Source organism: Diuraphis noxia, unplaced genomic scaffold (assembly GCF_037042655.1).
Source record: "Diuraphis noxia isolate RWA-SAM2 unplaced genomic scaffold, SU_Dnox_SAM2 contig0002, whole genome shotgun sequence".
Taxonomy (NCBI): Eukaryota; Metazoa; Arthropoda; class Insecta; order Hemiptera; family Aphididae; genus Diuraphis; species Diuraphis noxia.
The window spans coordinates 14,673,705-14,686,373 of record NW_028301712.1 but is presented as its reverse complement, the minus strand read 5'-3'; the positions used below and the strand labels follow the sequence as shown (position 1 = coordinate 14,686,373).

Sequence of the window (12,669 nt, the reverse complement as noted above, 5' to 3'; positions counted from 1 at the left end):
TCATAATCAATTAATCATATAATTAAAAAAAAAAATTTAGTACCTAATTGTGCATGTTTCCTTGATTGTTTTTATCAAATTAGTACGTATTAAAATATTACGTAACTGTCGATGGATAAATAAAACTTTGTAGCACTACACAAAACATCGTTTACTATGTATTATTTATGTGATTAATAATTTTAAATAATTATTAATAATGTTAATTAAATTATATTTTATGATTGTGAAATTGTAAGATTAGGTAACTTATTAAAACATGAAAAATGCTAAATTAATCTTGTTCAATTATTTTTATAATCAGTTAAATATTTTAACATTTAATACATCAGCGATTATACATATTATATATAAGTAATTTTTTTAATAATTCGAAAATGTTACACTATCGCATAAATTAGCATATAATTAATATTTAAAGCAATGTCATACCCATAATATTTTATTATGTATTGAATTACCAATAGAATATTATTTAAATTTGATAAATAGACAATTTACCATACTGTATTTTAGAAATAATTTACTTATTTAAATTGTGTGAATATATTATTCAGTCAAAAAAAAATTTATTATTACCTATACATCATGCACTATTAGTGATAAGTATTGTGAACCGTGTACCTATATTAACTTACAGGTGGTTAGTCCATCACCTGTAGGTATTGTACGATATAATATTTGCATGTTAATCATATATATAACAATATTAATATCATCATACTCCCCGACAACCGTCTTCCGACGGCCAAATTTGTTCGCTCGACAACATTACTAAAATAATATTATCTAAAACATTATTTTTAGCGTCCTTGACCGCCCCCAACCATATATCATTCAACATGCCATAAACTATAGTATAATAATATTATAACAACAGTATTCATCATAGAAGATGTATTATTATATTATTAAATACTCACTCTTAACGCTCGGACGTCCGCCGCGGAAACCGCGCACAAAGTCGCATATTACAATGACAACAGTCGAATTATACAAACTAATCACGGCGGTGCCTTATGTCAATTATTTCAGGTTTTGTGCTGGAGGACGGTGCCGGTGCGCAACAGCCAGATAGGCGAAGTAGCCAGGAGCAGCGAACCGTTCATCCGCCAGGCGTTCGTGGTGGACGACGCCGATGAGTTCAATGAGGACGACTTCAAGCGCCGCGTGTTCGCGCTCCGGAAGCGTTCCACGCACACTATACCCAAGCCGGGCAGGAGGTTTTACATCTGCTCGCTGTCGCACACTATCATCGTGTACAAGGGCCAATTCACGTCGGACCAGCTATGGGCATACTTTGCCGACTTACAAGTAACAATAATAATTGTTAAATAGATAAATAAATAGAGATTGCATAAACACGGTGTACTGAATAACAATCCCGGCTACAGCTGATAGGTTTTTTTTGTACAATGTTCTACGTATTAAATTCTTTTAAATAGGTACTTACATTATATGGAAATATATTGAACGTACTTATTGGTTAGTACAACCACATAAATGATGAATTATAAATTAATTTAAACCAAATATTTAGATAAATCACTACAAAAACTTATTATTAAATAATTTAATCTCTTTGAAACAATATTATTATTAATACCGAGCATTTTAACTAAAAATGTATTAAGTTATAAAAAATTATAATTCTTATAAGTGTATATATTTTAACGTTTTTTCTGTGGTTAAATCTATTAATTTTATCACCGTTTTCCTAATGACTACAAATTACAATGTGTTGATGATTTCCTAAGCAACATTATATTATGTCATTATAATGTTTTTTCTCACCCACAGAGTCCGGCTTACGAAACGTACCTAGCACTCGTCCACACCAGATTCTCAACGAACACTTTCCCGAGCTGGGAGAGAGCGCACCCTCTGAGGTAAATCTACAAGATAAATTCACCGGGCCTATAGTGTCCGTATGAATGATCCTAATAGCTATATTATTAATATATAAATAACACGTTTCCGTACCTTTTAGGGTGTTGGCGCACAACGGTGAGATTAACACGGTGCGTGGTAACGTGAACTTCATGACCGCTCGGGAAGGTGTGATGGAAAGCAAGCACTTTGACGACATCAAAAAGCTTTACCCGGTGGTGGAACCAAATCTGTCGGACTCTGGATCGGCCGACTGCGTTTTGGAATTTCTGATCAACGCTGGTGAGTGTTCGCTGCCCGAAGCCGTAATGACCATGGTCCCGGAGGCCTGGCAGAACGATCAGACCATGCCATCCGAAAAAAGAGACTTCTACAACTGGGCGGCATGCGCGATGGAACCCTGGGATGGCCCTGCCCTGTTGACATTTACTGATGGACGATACGTCGGTGCTTTGTTGGACAGGTATCGTTTTTTTTAAATTATTATTGGTATTACTTATTAGTTAATATTATTTAAGCACTGGCTCACTACAAACTATTTTTTAGGAACGGATTAAGACCATCTCGGTTCTACGTATTAAAAGACAATGTGATGGTTATGGCATCTGAAGTAGGAGTGTATGACACAGACCCAGCCAATGTAGCTCTGAAGGTAAAGTAGAAAAACTGACAACAATTATTTATTTATTTATTGCTACCTACATATTCTTTCTCAATTCTCCAACAAAATATGCACATATTTGACACTTGATGTTATAACTTTCTTATAGAGTCGTTTGAAACCTGGTCGTATGTTGTTGGTCGATACCAAAGAGAAGCGCATCATACAAGATGTTCAACTTAAATTAGATATAGCAAGGAGCAGACCACATTCTGATTGGCTTAGAGAGCAGGTAAAAATAATATTTTTCAACCATTATTAAAATGTAATAATAAAAATATTGTTTACAAAAACTAAACCATAAAACATTTTGTTTGTTTATCCGATGCCGCAAATTGTTTCCTGTACTGACTTTATAGAGGGTGAGTTATATGTGTTGATAAATGGTTTGAAAATATGCTTCTGCAACCTGCAAATCTTACCGTCGTGAATTTCATAAGAATGCCTAGCTATTTAGTTTTCTAAGATTTTATTTACTTTTATTCTTGTTGTAAATATTTATTACCTATTGCCTATTAATATTTTCACTCTTAACTTTATCCGTGAATAGATTAATGTATTAAAAATACATGTATATATATATATATATTTATTTATATTTATATTAATCTTATTAATCTTATATTAACATATTGAAAATATCTTTTAACTTAGTCAACTTTCTGACAACTTTTAGGTATTTGTATATATTATTTTGTGTGTATATAAAAACTTATTTTTAATATATCATATTATGTTCTTGTAAAATAATATATTTTATGTTATACATAGATTACAATAGAAGACTTGAGAGAAGAAGCTGTTGCTAAAGGATTTGGTTTAGTGCGTGCCAAATCAATAGAATTTATTAGTGGCGAACGTAAAAAGACAATTAGAGAAAATATTCCAGAACAAGAAATGACTCGCATATGGGGAGGAGACAGACGTTTATTGTTATTTAGTTACTCAATTGAAACTATTAACATGCTGATTATTCCGATGATCAGAACTAAGTACATTAAAAATTAATAAATCAAACAAAATTTAGTAACTTAACATATATTTACTTATAACATTTCAGAAAAGAAGCATTAGGTTCGATGGGAAATGATGCTCCACTTGCTTGCCTGTCTTTGTTTCAACCATTAATATACTCCTACTTCAAACAGTTATTTGCCCAAGTAACAAATCCGCCGATTGATCCCTTCCGTGAAAAAATTGTCATGTCGTTAATGTGTCCAATTGGGCCCGAAGCTAATATTCTTATACCAAGTGCTAAACAATGCCATAGATTATTTTTGCCAAACCCAATACTGTCACTATATGATCTGGAAGTTTTGCGCAATAATCAACATCGTGGCTGGAAGGTAAAATAAAGTTTAATAAATTTAAACATTACCTATATTCTAACATAGAAACATTGAGTGAATCTATTTCATTGGCTTATAATATTTCAATTATATTAATCATCAAATAACCAAAATGTTAACAGACAAAAGTCATTGATGTTACATTTGATAAAGAAGAAGGCCCATCAGGTTTTTCAAAAGCATTGGATCGTATATGCGAAGAAGCTAGCGAAGCTGCTAATAGCAACTATCAGCTCATTATTTTGTCAGATAGATCAGCTGGTTCCGAAAGGTAAAATGTTAACAAAAAAATATAAAATTTAAATTTAAACTTTTGTGATTTTTTTCAGAATACCAGTTAGTATTTTATTAGCCTTAGGAGCTACGCACCATCATTTGATTGATCTAAGACTACGTATGAAAGTTGGATTAATAGTTGAGACCGGCGAAGCTAGAGAAGTTCACCAGATGTGTGTTTTACTGGGTTATGGTGCTGATGGCATATGTCCTTACCTAGTATTTGAAATGGCAAAAAGCTTACGTGCTGAAGGAGTATTGGATTCATCTTTTACTGATAAAATATTATTTGAGGTTTGCATCAAATATTATTTTAATTTATTTAATATTTAAAACTTTTAATTAAATGTTTAGAACTATTGTGAGGCAATGGAAAGAGGAATATCAAAAGTTATGGCAAAAATGGGAATATCCACACTACAGTCTTACAAAGGAGCTCAGATATTTGAAGCTGTAGGCTTGGCAGATGAAGTAATTAATAAGTGTTTTAAAGGCACCCAGTCACGTATTGGTGGTATAAACTTTGAACGTTTAGCCAAAGAAGCATATGAACGTCATTACCTATCTTATTCTTACCGTAATACTGATATGTTGGTTTTGATGAATCCTGGTTATTTCCATTGGCGTACAGGTGGTGAAAAACACATAAATGACCCTATAAGTATAGCCAACTTACAAGTAAGTTTATAAATATTGTATCTATTATTTGAATCTATAAGTACTACATTGGATTACTTATATTATTTTGTAGGATGCAGCAAGTAACAAAAGCACAAACTCATATGATAAATTTTGTGAATCAACGATGGAAAGTGTTCGAGCGTGTACCCTTAGAGGTCAATTGGAATTAGTTCCTACCACTAAATCAATAAATATTTCAGAAGTTGAACCAGCCGCTAATATTGTAAAAAGATTCGCTACAGGTAAATTGTTGAAACTTAAACAAACAAAAAAAATAAAAATCTTTAAATTAATTACTTTTTAATATTTTATTTATTAAGGTGCAATGAGTCTTGGTTCAATCTCTATCGAAGCACATACATCTTTAGCTATTGCTATGAACAAATTAGGAGGAAAATCAAATACTGGAGAAGGAGGTATTTATTCATTTTTTTCTTTATATGTAATTCATTGTATTATAATGTTATCTTGTTTATTATATTATTAAGGTGAAAATTCTGACCGCTATTTAAATCAAGATCCAGAGAATAACAAACGATCAGCTATTAAACAAGTAGCATCTGGTCGTTTCGGTGTGACCAGCTCATATCTAGCTCATGCTGATGATATACAAATTAAAATGGCTCAGGGTGCTAAACCTGGGGAAGGAGGAGAATTACCTGGCTATAAAGTGACTAAAGATATTGCTGCTACTAGACATTCAGTACCCGGTGTTGGATTAATATCTCCACCACCTCATCATGACATCTATTCAATCGAAGATTTAGCAGAACTTATTTATGATTTGAAGTGTGCTAATCCTAATGGAAGAATATCTGTAAAATTAGTTTCTGAAGTTGGGGTAGGAGTAGTTGCTTCAGGTGTAGCTAAAGGAAAAGCTGAACACATTGTAATTTCTGGTCATGATGGTGGTACTGGAGCTAGTTCATGGACTGGTATCAAAAATGCAGGTCTTCCGTGGGAACTTGGTGTAGCAGAAACTCATCAAGTCCTTGTGTTAAATAACTTGAGATCCAGGGTAGTTGTTCAAGCTGATGGTCAAATACGAACAGGTTTTGATGTAATTGTTGCCGCTTTGTTGGGTGCTGATGAAATAGGCTTGAGTACTGCACCATTAATTGTACTTGGATGCACCATGATGAGAAAATGTCATTTAAATACTTGTCCTGTTGGCATAGCAACTCAAGATCCTGTCCTGAGAAAAAAATTTGCTGGTAAACCAGAACATGTAATTAATTACTTATTTATGTTAGCCGAAGATGTACGTAAGCATATGGCTAACCTTGGTGTCGCCAAATATCAAGATCTTATTGGACGCACTGATCTTCTTAAAATGACGGACAGTAACAATAACCCTAAAGCAAAGTTTTTAAATCTTAGTCCTGTGTTACGCAATGCTTTGCATATGAGACCTGGTGTTAACATAATTGGTGGATCAGAATCACAAGTACAATTACATATTATAATTGAATACATTAAATTATAATTATTTCCTTTTGTACTAATTAAAAATATATTATTCTTAGGATTTCCAACTAGAAAAACGCATGGACAATATCGTTATAACTGCTGCACAACCTGTAATTGATGGTTTACAAAAAAGTGTTAATATTGAACTTACCATTAATAATGAATGCCGTGCTTTTGGTTCAACTTTAAGCTACCATATTTCAATGTAAGTTTTTCATTTATAATCTATAAAACAAACTAATTTTACATATTTTATTTCATATCAGGAAATACAGTGATAAAGGTCTACCAGATAACAGTATAAACATAAAATTGAAAGGCTCTGCTGGGCAGAGTTTCTGTGCTTTTTTGACTAAGGGAGTGCACGTTACTTTAGAAGGAGATGCTAATGATTATGTTGGAAAAGTACGTTCATTAAATATTATTACTTCAAGAGTACTAATATATAATTTTTTTAGGGTCTTTCTGGAGGTGAAATAGTTATTTTCCCTCCAAAATCATCAACATTCCAATCTGAACTCAATGTAATAGTTGGCAATGTTTGTTTATACGGAGCTACTAGTGGAAAAGCATTTTTCAGAGGCATTGCAGCTGAACGTTTTTCAGTTAGAAATTCTGGAGTTGTAACAGTTGTTGAAGGAGTTGGAGATCATGGTTGCGAGTATATGACAGGTGGTTGTGCAGTAATTTTGGGTCTAACAGGACGTAATTTTGCTGCTGGTATGTCGGGTGGTATTGCTTATATTCTTGATGTTGATGGATCTTTTAAAAGGTAAAAATTATTTAAAATAAATTTTTTTTCAAAAGTTAAATATTTATAGTTTTTTTTAAATATTTATTTTAAAGCAAGTGCAATACAGAAATGGTAGAACTTCTTCCTCTTGACCGCCAAGAAGATCTGAACTATGTTCAATCTCTTTTAGAAGAATTTGTTCTTAAAACTGAATCGGTTATTGCATCTAAGTTGTTAGATTCTTGGCCACATTCTGCATCAAAGTTTATCAAAGTATTCCCGTATGAATATCAAAGAGCTTTGAAACAATTGGCTGAAGAAACAAAAGTAACACAAAGCCACACAAATGTAGAAACCATTAATGAGCCTAGTGTTCGTGACATCGAAGAAACAATTAATGACCAAACATTTGAAAAAAAAAGACTTGAAAAAATATTAGATAAGACTCGAGGCTTTGTAAAATATTCACGAGAAACAATGATGTACAGACCTGCAGAAAAAAGACTCAATGATTGGGACGAAATTTACAATTTCCAACATGTCAGGAAAGGACTTAGAGTTCAAGCTGCGAGATGTATGGAATGTGGTGTACCATTCTGTCAATCTTCACACGGATGTCCTTTGGGAAATATCATACCCAAATGGAATGATTTAGTTTTCAATAATAATTGGCCAGAAGCATTAAATCAACTTTTACAAACTAACAACTTCCCTGGTAATAAAACTGATGATATTTTTAAACAATATAGTTGCATATTAGTAAATATATTACATTTTTATTTTTTAGAATTTACTGGGCGTGTTTGTCCTGCTCCATGTGAAGGAGCTTGTGTCTTGGGTATTAATGAGCCTGCAGTTACTATTAAGAACATAGAATGTGCAATTATTGACCATGCCTTTGAACAAGGTTGGATTAAACCTGAACCACCAAAGAACCGTTCAGGTAAAACCGTAGCTATTGTTGGTTCTGGTCCATCAGGACTGGCGGCTGCTCATCAATTGAATAAGGTAAAATTTATTTTAATAGGTTCCTAGTATTTTAAAAATTAAAAACAACCAAATTTAAATGATAATTTTTAGGCTGGACATTTGGTAAAAGTTTTTGAGAGGAATGATCGTGTTGGTGGATTATTGCAATATGGAATTCCATCTATGAAACTATCTAAAGAAGTGGTGCAAAGGCGAGTCAAACTTTTAGAAGACGAAGGAATAATTTTCCACACAAATGTCAGCGTTGGAAAAGATTATTTAGCTAAAGTAATTTGTATATAAATAATTAAAATTGAGAAAAGTTATTAATGTTAATTTATAATAGGAGCTCTTGGATCAGTTTGATGCTGTTTTGCTATGCACTGGTGCTACATGGCCAAGAGATCTACCAATACCAGGTCGTCATCTAGAAGGTATTTACTTTGCTATGAACTTCTTGGAATCTTCACAAAAGAAACAACTTGGTGGGCCAACAGACTTACCTCTGTTAGCTAGAGATAAAGACATAATAGTGATTGGTGGTGGTGATACTGGCTGCGATTGTATTGCTACTTCATTAAGACAGGTTAGTGTTTGTACTTAATGAGAATCATACAATTATACTTATGATAACTTTTTCTTAAATATATAATATTAGAGAGCAAGATCTATAACATCGTTTGAAATTCTTCCTGAGCCACCAGCAACTAGAGGTCGAGATAACCCTTGGCCTCAATACCCTAGAGTATTCAAAGTGGATTATGGTCATGAAGAAGTTAAAATTAAGTATGGTAGAGATCCTAGACAATTTTGCATCATGAGCAAGGTCAGTAATCCATAGCATTCGATACCATATCAAAATAAATAGATCTTTTAATCAAAAAGAAATAATATTTTTTAGGAGTTTGTTGATGACGGTAATGGTCACATTAGTGGTATTAAGACAGTTAAAGTGAATTGGACTAAAGATGAAGCTGGACGATGGAAAATGGACGAAGTACCAGATTCTGAACAGGTAATTATTTTTTAAAACTTTGTCTGTAAATTTCTTTCAGTTGAACATTGTGTAATCTAACTATGTATTGTTTAGGTTTTCAAATGTGATATGGTTCTTTTGGCAATGGGATTCCTTGGTCCTGAACGTACAATTGTCAATGAATTATCATTAGCCCTTGATCCAAGATCCAATTACCAGACACCATCTGGTCGTTATGCTACATCTGTTCCTAAAGTATTTGCTGCTGGAGGTTTGTGACTTTAATACATAATTTAAATTAAAACATATTGAATATTTTTACGAGTTTGTTTTAAGCACAAATAATATTACTTGCATACATTGGTTGAAATAAAACCGTGATAAAATCTCTTATTGTTAATTTAGATTGCCGTCGTGGTCAGTCCTTAGTAGTTTGGGCAATATCTGAAGGACGCCAAGCAGCTAGAGAAGTAGATGCATTCCTCATGGACCATTCTGTGTTACCCGGACCGGGTGGTGTGATATCTATTCAAACACTTAGTACATGAACTGGTAATTTGTAAGTAATTACCATCTGGACAATATTGAGGGAATGACGTTGGTTTTTAAAAATAGCATCTTAACATTACAGTGTTAGTTTTTTTTCAACTGATTAGGTAACAAAACCATATTGTTGTTATATATATATTTTTTTTTTTTACTAATAATTCAAGTGTGGTTACGTTATTTTTTTAAGCTCCTAAGGAAACAATAAATTCCTAAAATCGATTTTTGATTTACTCATAACAATAAAAATAATATGCAACCATATGCGTTTTCCTTATTCATATAATATAGATAAAAATTATATAATTATATAAGTGGAGCGAGTGTGTGTTATAATTATCCATACATTTAGTATTATCTTAAATTCCATTTTTTCCCAGTTGGTTAAATTAATATCAAAAAAACACATGAATATTGACAAAAGTGTAAAAGACTGATTTTCTATTAAGAATTTTATTTTTAATACCTAATATATTTGTATGAGTGATAACATTTTTTTGCTTGAGCGTATGTTTTCTTTACATTAAAAAAAAATGTATAGAATAGATCAGAAATACTGTATTTTATCCAAAAAAAATGATTTTGCATTAATATTTTTTTTTTACTAACAAAGGCCATTAAACAAAGATTTTTAAGACAACCATCACTAAATTAAATACACAATTAGGTATATAACAATTTTTATTGAGGACTGTCAATTCAATATTTGAAATAACTGTCTTAATCACGTTTAATTTAATTTTTGATTTAATGTAATATTTGTTTACCTTGATTATTAATTATGAATGATGTGTATACTAATATGGTCAGACTATAATTTATAGAGAATCAGTCTTTGGCACTTAAAACATATTTCACACTTGTTAGATTTCATATTCATAAATATTGTTTGCAGTATTATCATCCAATTTGTTGAATATATTAATTTTTATTGTTATTTAAATATATCCACTAGCTTACCAATGTAAGATTTTAGTGTTCTTATAATATTATTGCATATCCTAATCTATCATTACCTACCATACTAAATATATATTTATGAATTATCACTATAGAAGCAATTACTTATGCTTACATATTTGTACGTTATTATTGTTAAAGTTAAATTACATAAATAATGTCAATTTAGTTTAATATAGAGACATTGATAAATTAATTGGTGCGCAGTTACAATATACTGTATCATAGCTGAACTATTATGAAACTTATGCTACGAACTATACTTTTGTGGAAAAGCTATTGCCATATGAAACATTGTGCCCTTAAAGACAATAATAAATTATAAATTATGATAATTAGATATTTGTTTAATATGTATTTTTTAATATTATTCAATAAATTTGTCGATGTTTTGTGCTAAGTATAATTATTATATAATATATATTATATTATGTAGATGTTGAATTATATGATTATTTATGCAATTTCTTTTTAAGTTTTTTTATTAATTATTCTACATAGGTATGAGTTGTCTACATTATTTTCCTAAGTATAATTTTTCCTTTTTTTTAAATTTATATTTTATTTTAAAAAGTCTAGCCCAGTTTTATTTTAATTGACATGGAATATTTTATGGTAATATGAGAAAAAACATATTTTTAAGGAAAGGATTAGTAGGTACCTATGATTGATTAATTTAGAACGAAATCATTTATATTAGTTTTTAACAAGTTAATTGACAGTTTGTAAATTTAAGTCATTATAGAGATCTGTGATAAGTTAAGTGTCAAGGTGATTGGCTGTTAAGACTTGAATAGGCCAAATATCCACGAGTTTACAAATTCAAATAACACCTAACCCATTAGCCATACTTGTCTTATGATTGATTTTTATACAAGTAAAGTAAATAAAAATTAATTTAAGTACCTACATTTTTAACTTTTTAAGATTCATGTTAGATTTTAGTATAGATCAAAGCAGGAGAAGCCGAGAGTTTAGTTGTTTTCGTTTTTGCTTAGTGTAAATTAACTATATTAAACTTTTATCAAGAATAATACCAAGATAATTTGTTGATTGGTGCTGTAAAATTTGTTTATCATTAATTCTGATTGGAGGGCATTCCCTAACATTGATTGTAATTTTTCAGTTTTTGGCCCAAGATTTAATTTAATTTAAATGTAATTGTAATTTATATGATATGGTATTAGAAACAAATATTGCTTTATTGTCAGAAAATTTAGTGAAGAGAGTTTGATGGATTTGATGTAAATGTATCTGTGCCCTATGGTGCAGTTGTGCAGATATTTATCCAATTTTTTTAAGTTAAGTGTCAAAAATGACCTGTTTTTTTCCTGTCAGTATCCTGATGTATATTCATAAAATTGTGGTAATATTATTTAATATTAAAAAAATTAAATTTCATAACAATAAAACTGAAAGTGAATTTAAATTGTTTAAGTACTAATTTTATTCCAAAACAGAAAAATTTCAAATATTTTCAAATGCTTGTGTGCCTATACACTTGTATACACTTGTAGAATACAGTTATTACAATAAATAACTGGTAAAATTAATAGATGTATGTCGGATTTTCGTTTTTAAATTTGGAATTATGATTAATCAATTATAGTCTTTAAAACAAACAAATATTTTGTATTATTCTTATTGCTTAAACAAAAATTTTTATTTTTTAAAAACTAAAAACAAAAACTTTTTTTATTTTTTTTATTTGACAAAACGTAATATTTACAATCTGTATTTACAAGTTATACAATAAGTAAATGTGATGGTGATTGATTGACAGGAGGGTGAAGTCACCCTGCAGTGGTGGCACCCCGTAAGACAAAATCTTATAAAAATATTATCATTTCTAGAAAATGCTACGATAAATATGAGCTGTTAAGAATTTCAAGTAGGTAACCAAGCATTAAAATTTGCCACGGAATTTATGGTCATTCGTTGTTAAAAAAAATTACCAATGTTAAAATTTGACCAAAAGGAGGCTACATCTGCATGTGTTGTCTCAGTCTTACAAATGTAAAACATTGCGAAAACTGTTACCACTCATGCCGTAATTCAAGCTAAGCAACCAAATTTTCATACTATAAAGAGGAGAATATTTACTTGGGCAATGTTGTTTTTATTTTTTTTTGATATCAGAGCTAAAAAAAAAGTAATT

The 12,669-nt window shown here is 30.8% G+C and overlaps 2 protein-coding genes across 2 annotated transcripts in view; one reads left to right on the top strand and one right to left on the bottom strand.

Annotated features, from left to right (window-relative positions):
• The window catches only part of LOC107164655 (trypsin-3-like), a 38,009-nt gene extending 36,971 nt beyond the window's left edge, over positions 1-1,038 (bottom strand). The window contains exon 1 of the mRNA XM_089218392.1: positions 924-1,038. The gene's annotated coding sequence lies outside the window, so the exon portion shown is untranslated. The remainder of the gene's footprint in view (positions 1-923) is intronic.
• LOC107164646 (uncharacterized) overlaps positions 1-10,975 on the top strand; it is a 35,634-nt gene extending 24,659 nt beyond the window's left edge. The window contains exons 5-28 of the mRNA XM_089218391.1: positions 1,036-1,314; positions 1,801-1,889; positions 1,991-2,353; positions 2,437-2,542; positions 2,661-2,783; positions 3,323-3,543; positions 3,612-3,897; positions 4,023-4,171; positions 4,230-4,470; positions 4,531-4,854; positions 4,928-5,099; positions 5,178-5,273; positions 5,346-6,304; positions 6,384-6,532; positions 6,594-6,732; positions 6,786-7,099; positions 7,174-7,775; positions 7,848-8,068; positions 8,141-8,317; positions 8,376-8,615; positions 8,688-8,855; positions 8,931-9,044; positions 9,120-9,276; positions 9,411-10,975. Of these exons, the coding sequence (XP_089074517.1) occupies positions 1,036-1,314; positions 1,801-1,889; positions 1,991-2,353; positions 2,437-2,542; positions 2,661-2,783; positions 3,323-3,543; positions 3,612-3,897; positions 4,023-4,171; positions 4,230-4,470; positions 4,531-4,854; positions 4,928-5,099; positions 5,178-5,273; positions 5,346-6,304; positions 6,384-6,532; positions 6,594-6,732; positions 6,786-7,099; positions 7,174-7,775; positions 7,848-8,068; positions 8,141-8,317; positions 8,376-8,615; positions 8,688-8,855; positions 8,931-9,044; positions 9,120-9,276; positions 9,411-9,553 (5,832 nt within the window). The 3' untranslated portion in view covers positions 9,554-10,975. The remainder of the gene's footprint in view (positions 1-1,035; positions 1,315-1,800; positions 1,890-1,990; positions 2,354-2,436; positions 2,543-2,660; positions 2,784-3,322; positions 3,544-3,611; positions 3,898-4,022; positions 4,172-4,229; positions 4,471-4,530; positions 4,855-4,927; positions 5,100-5,177; positions 5,274-5,345; positions 6,305-6,383; positions 6,533-6,593; positions 6,733-6,785; positions 7,100-7,173; positions 7,776-7,847; positions 8,069-8,140; positions 8,318-8,375; positions 8,616-8,687; positions 8,856-8,930; positions 9,045-9,119; positions 9,277-9,410) is intronic.
• Positions 10,976-12,669: the final 1,694 nt, after the last annotated feature.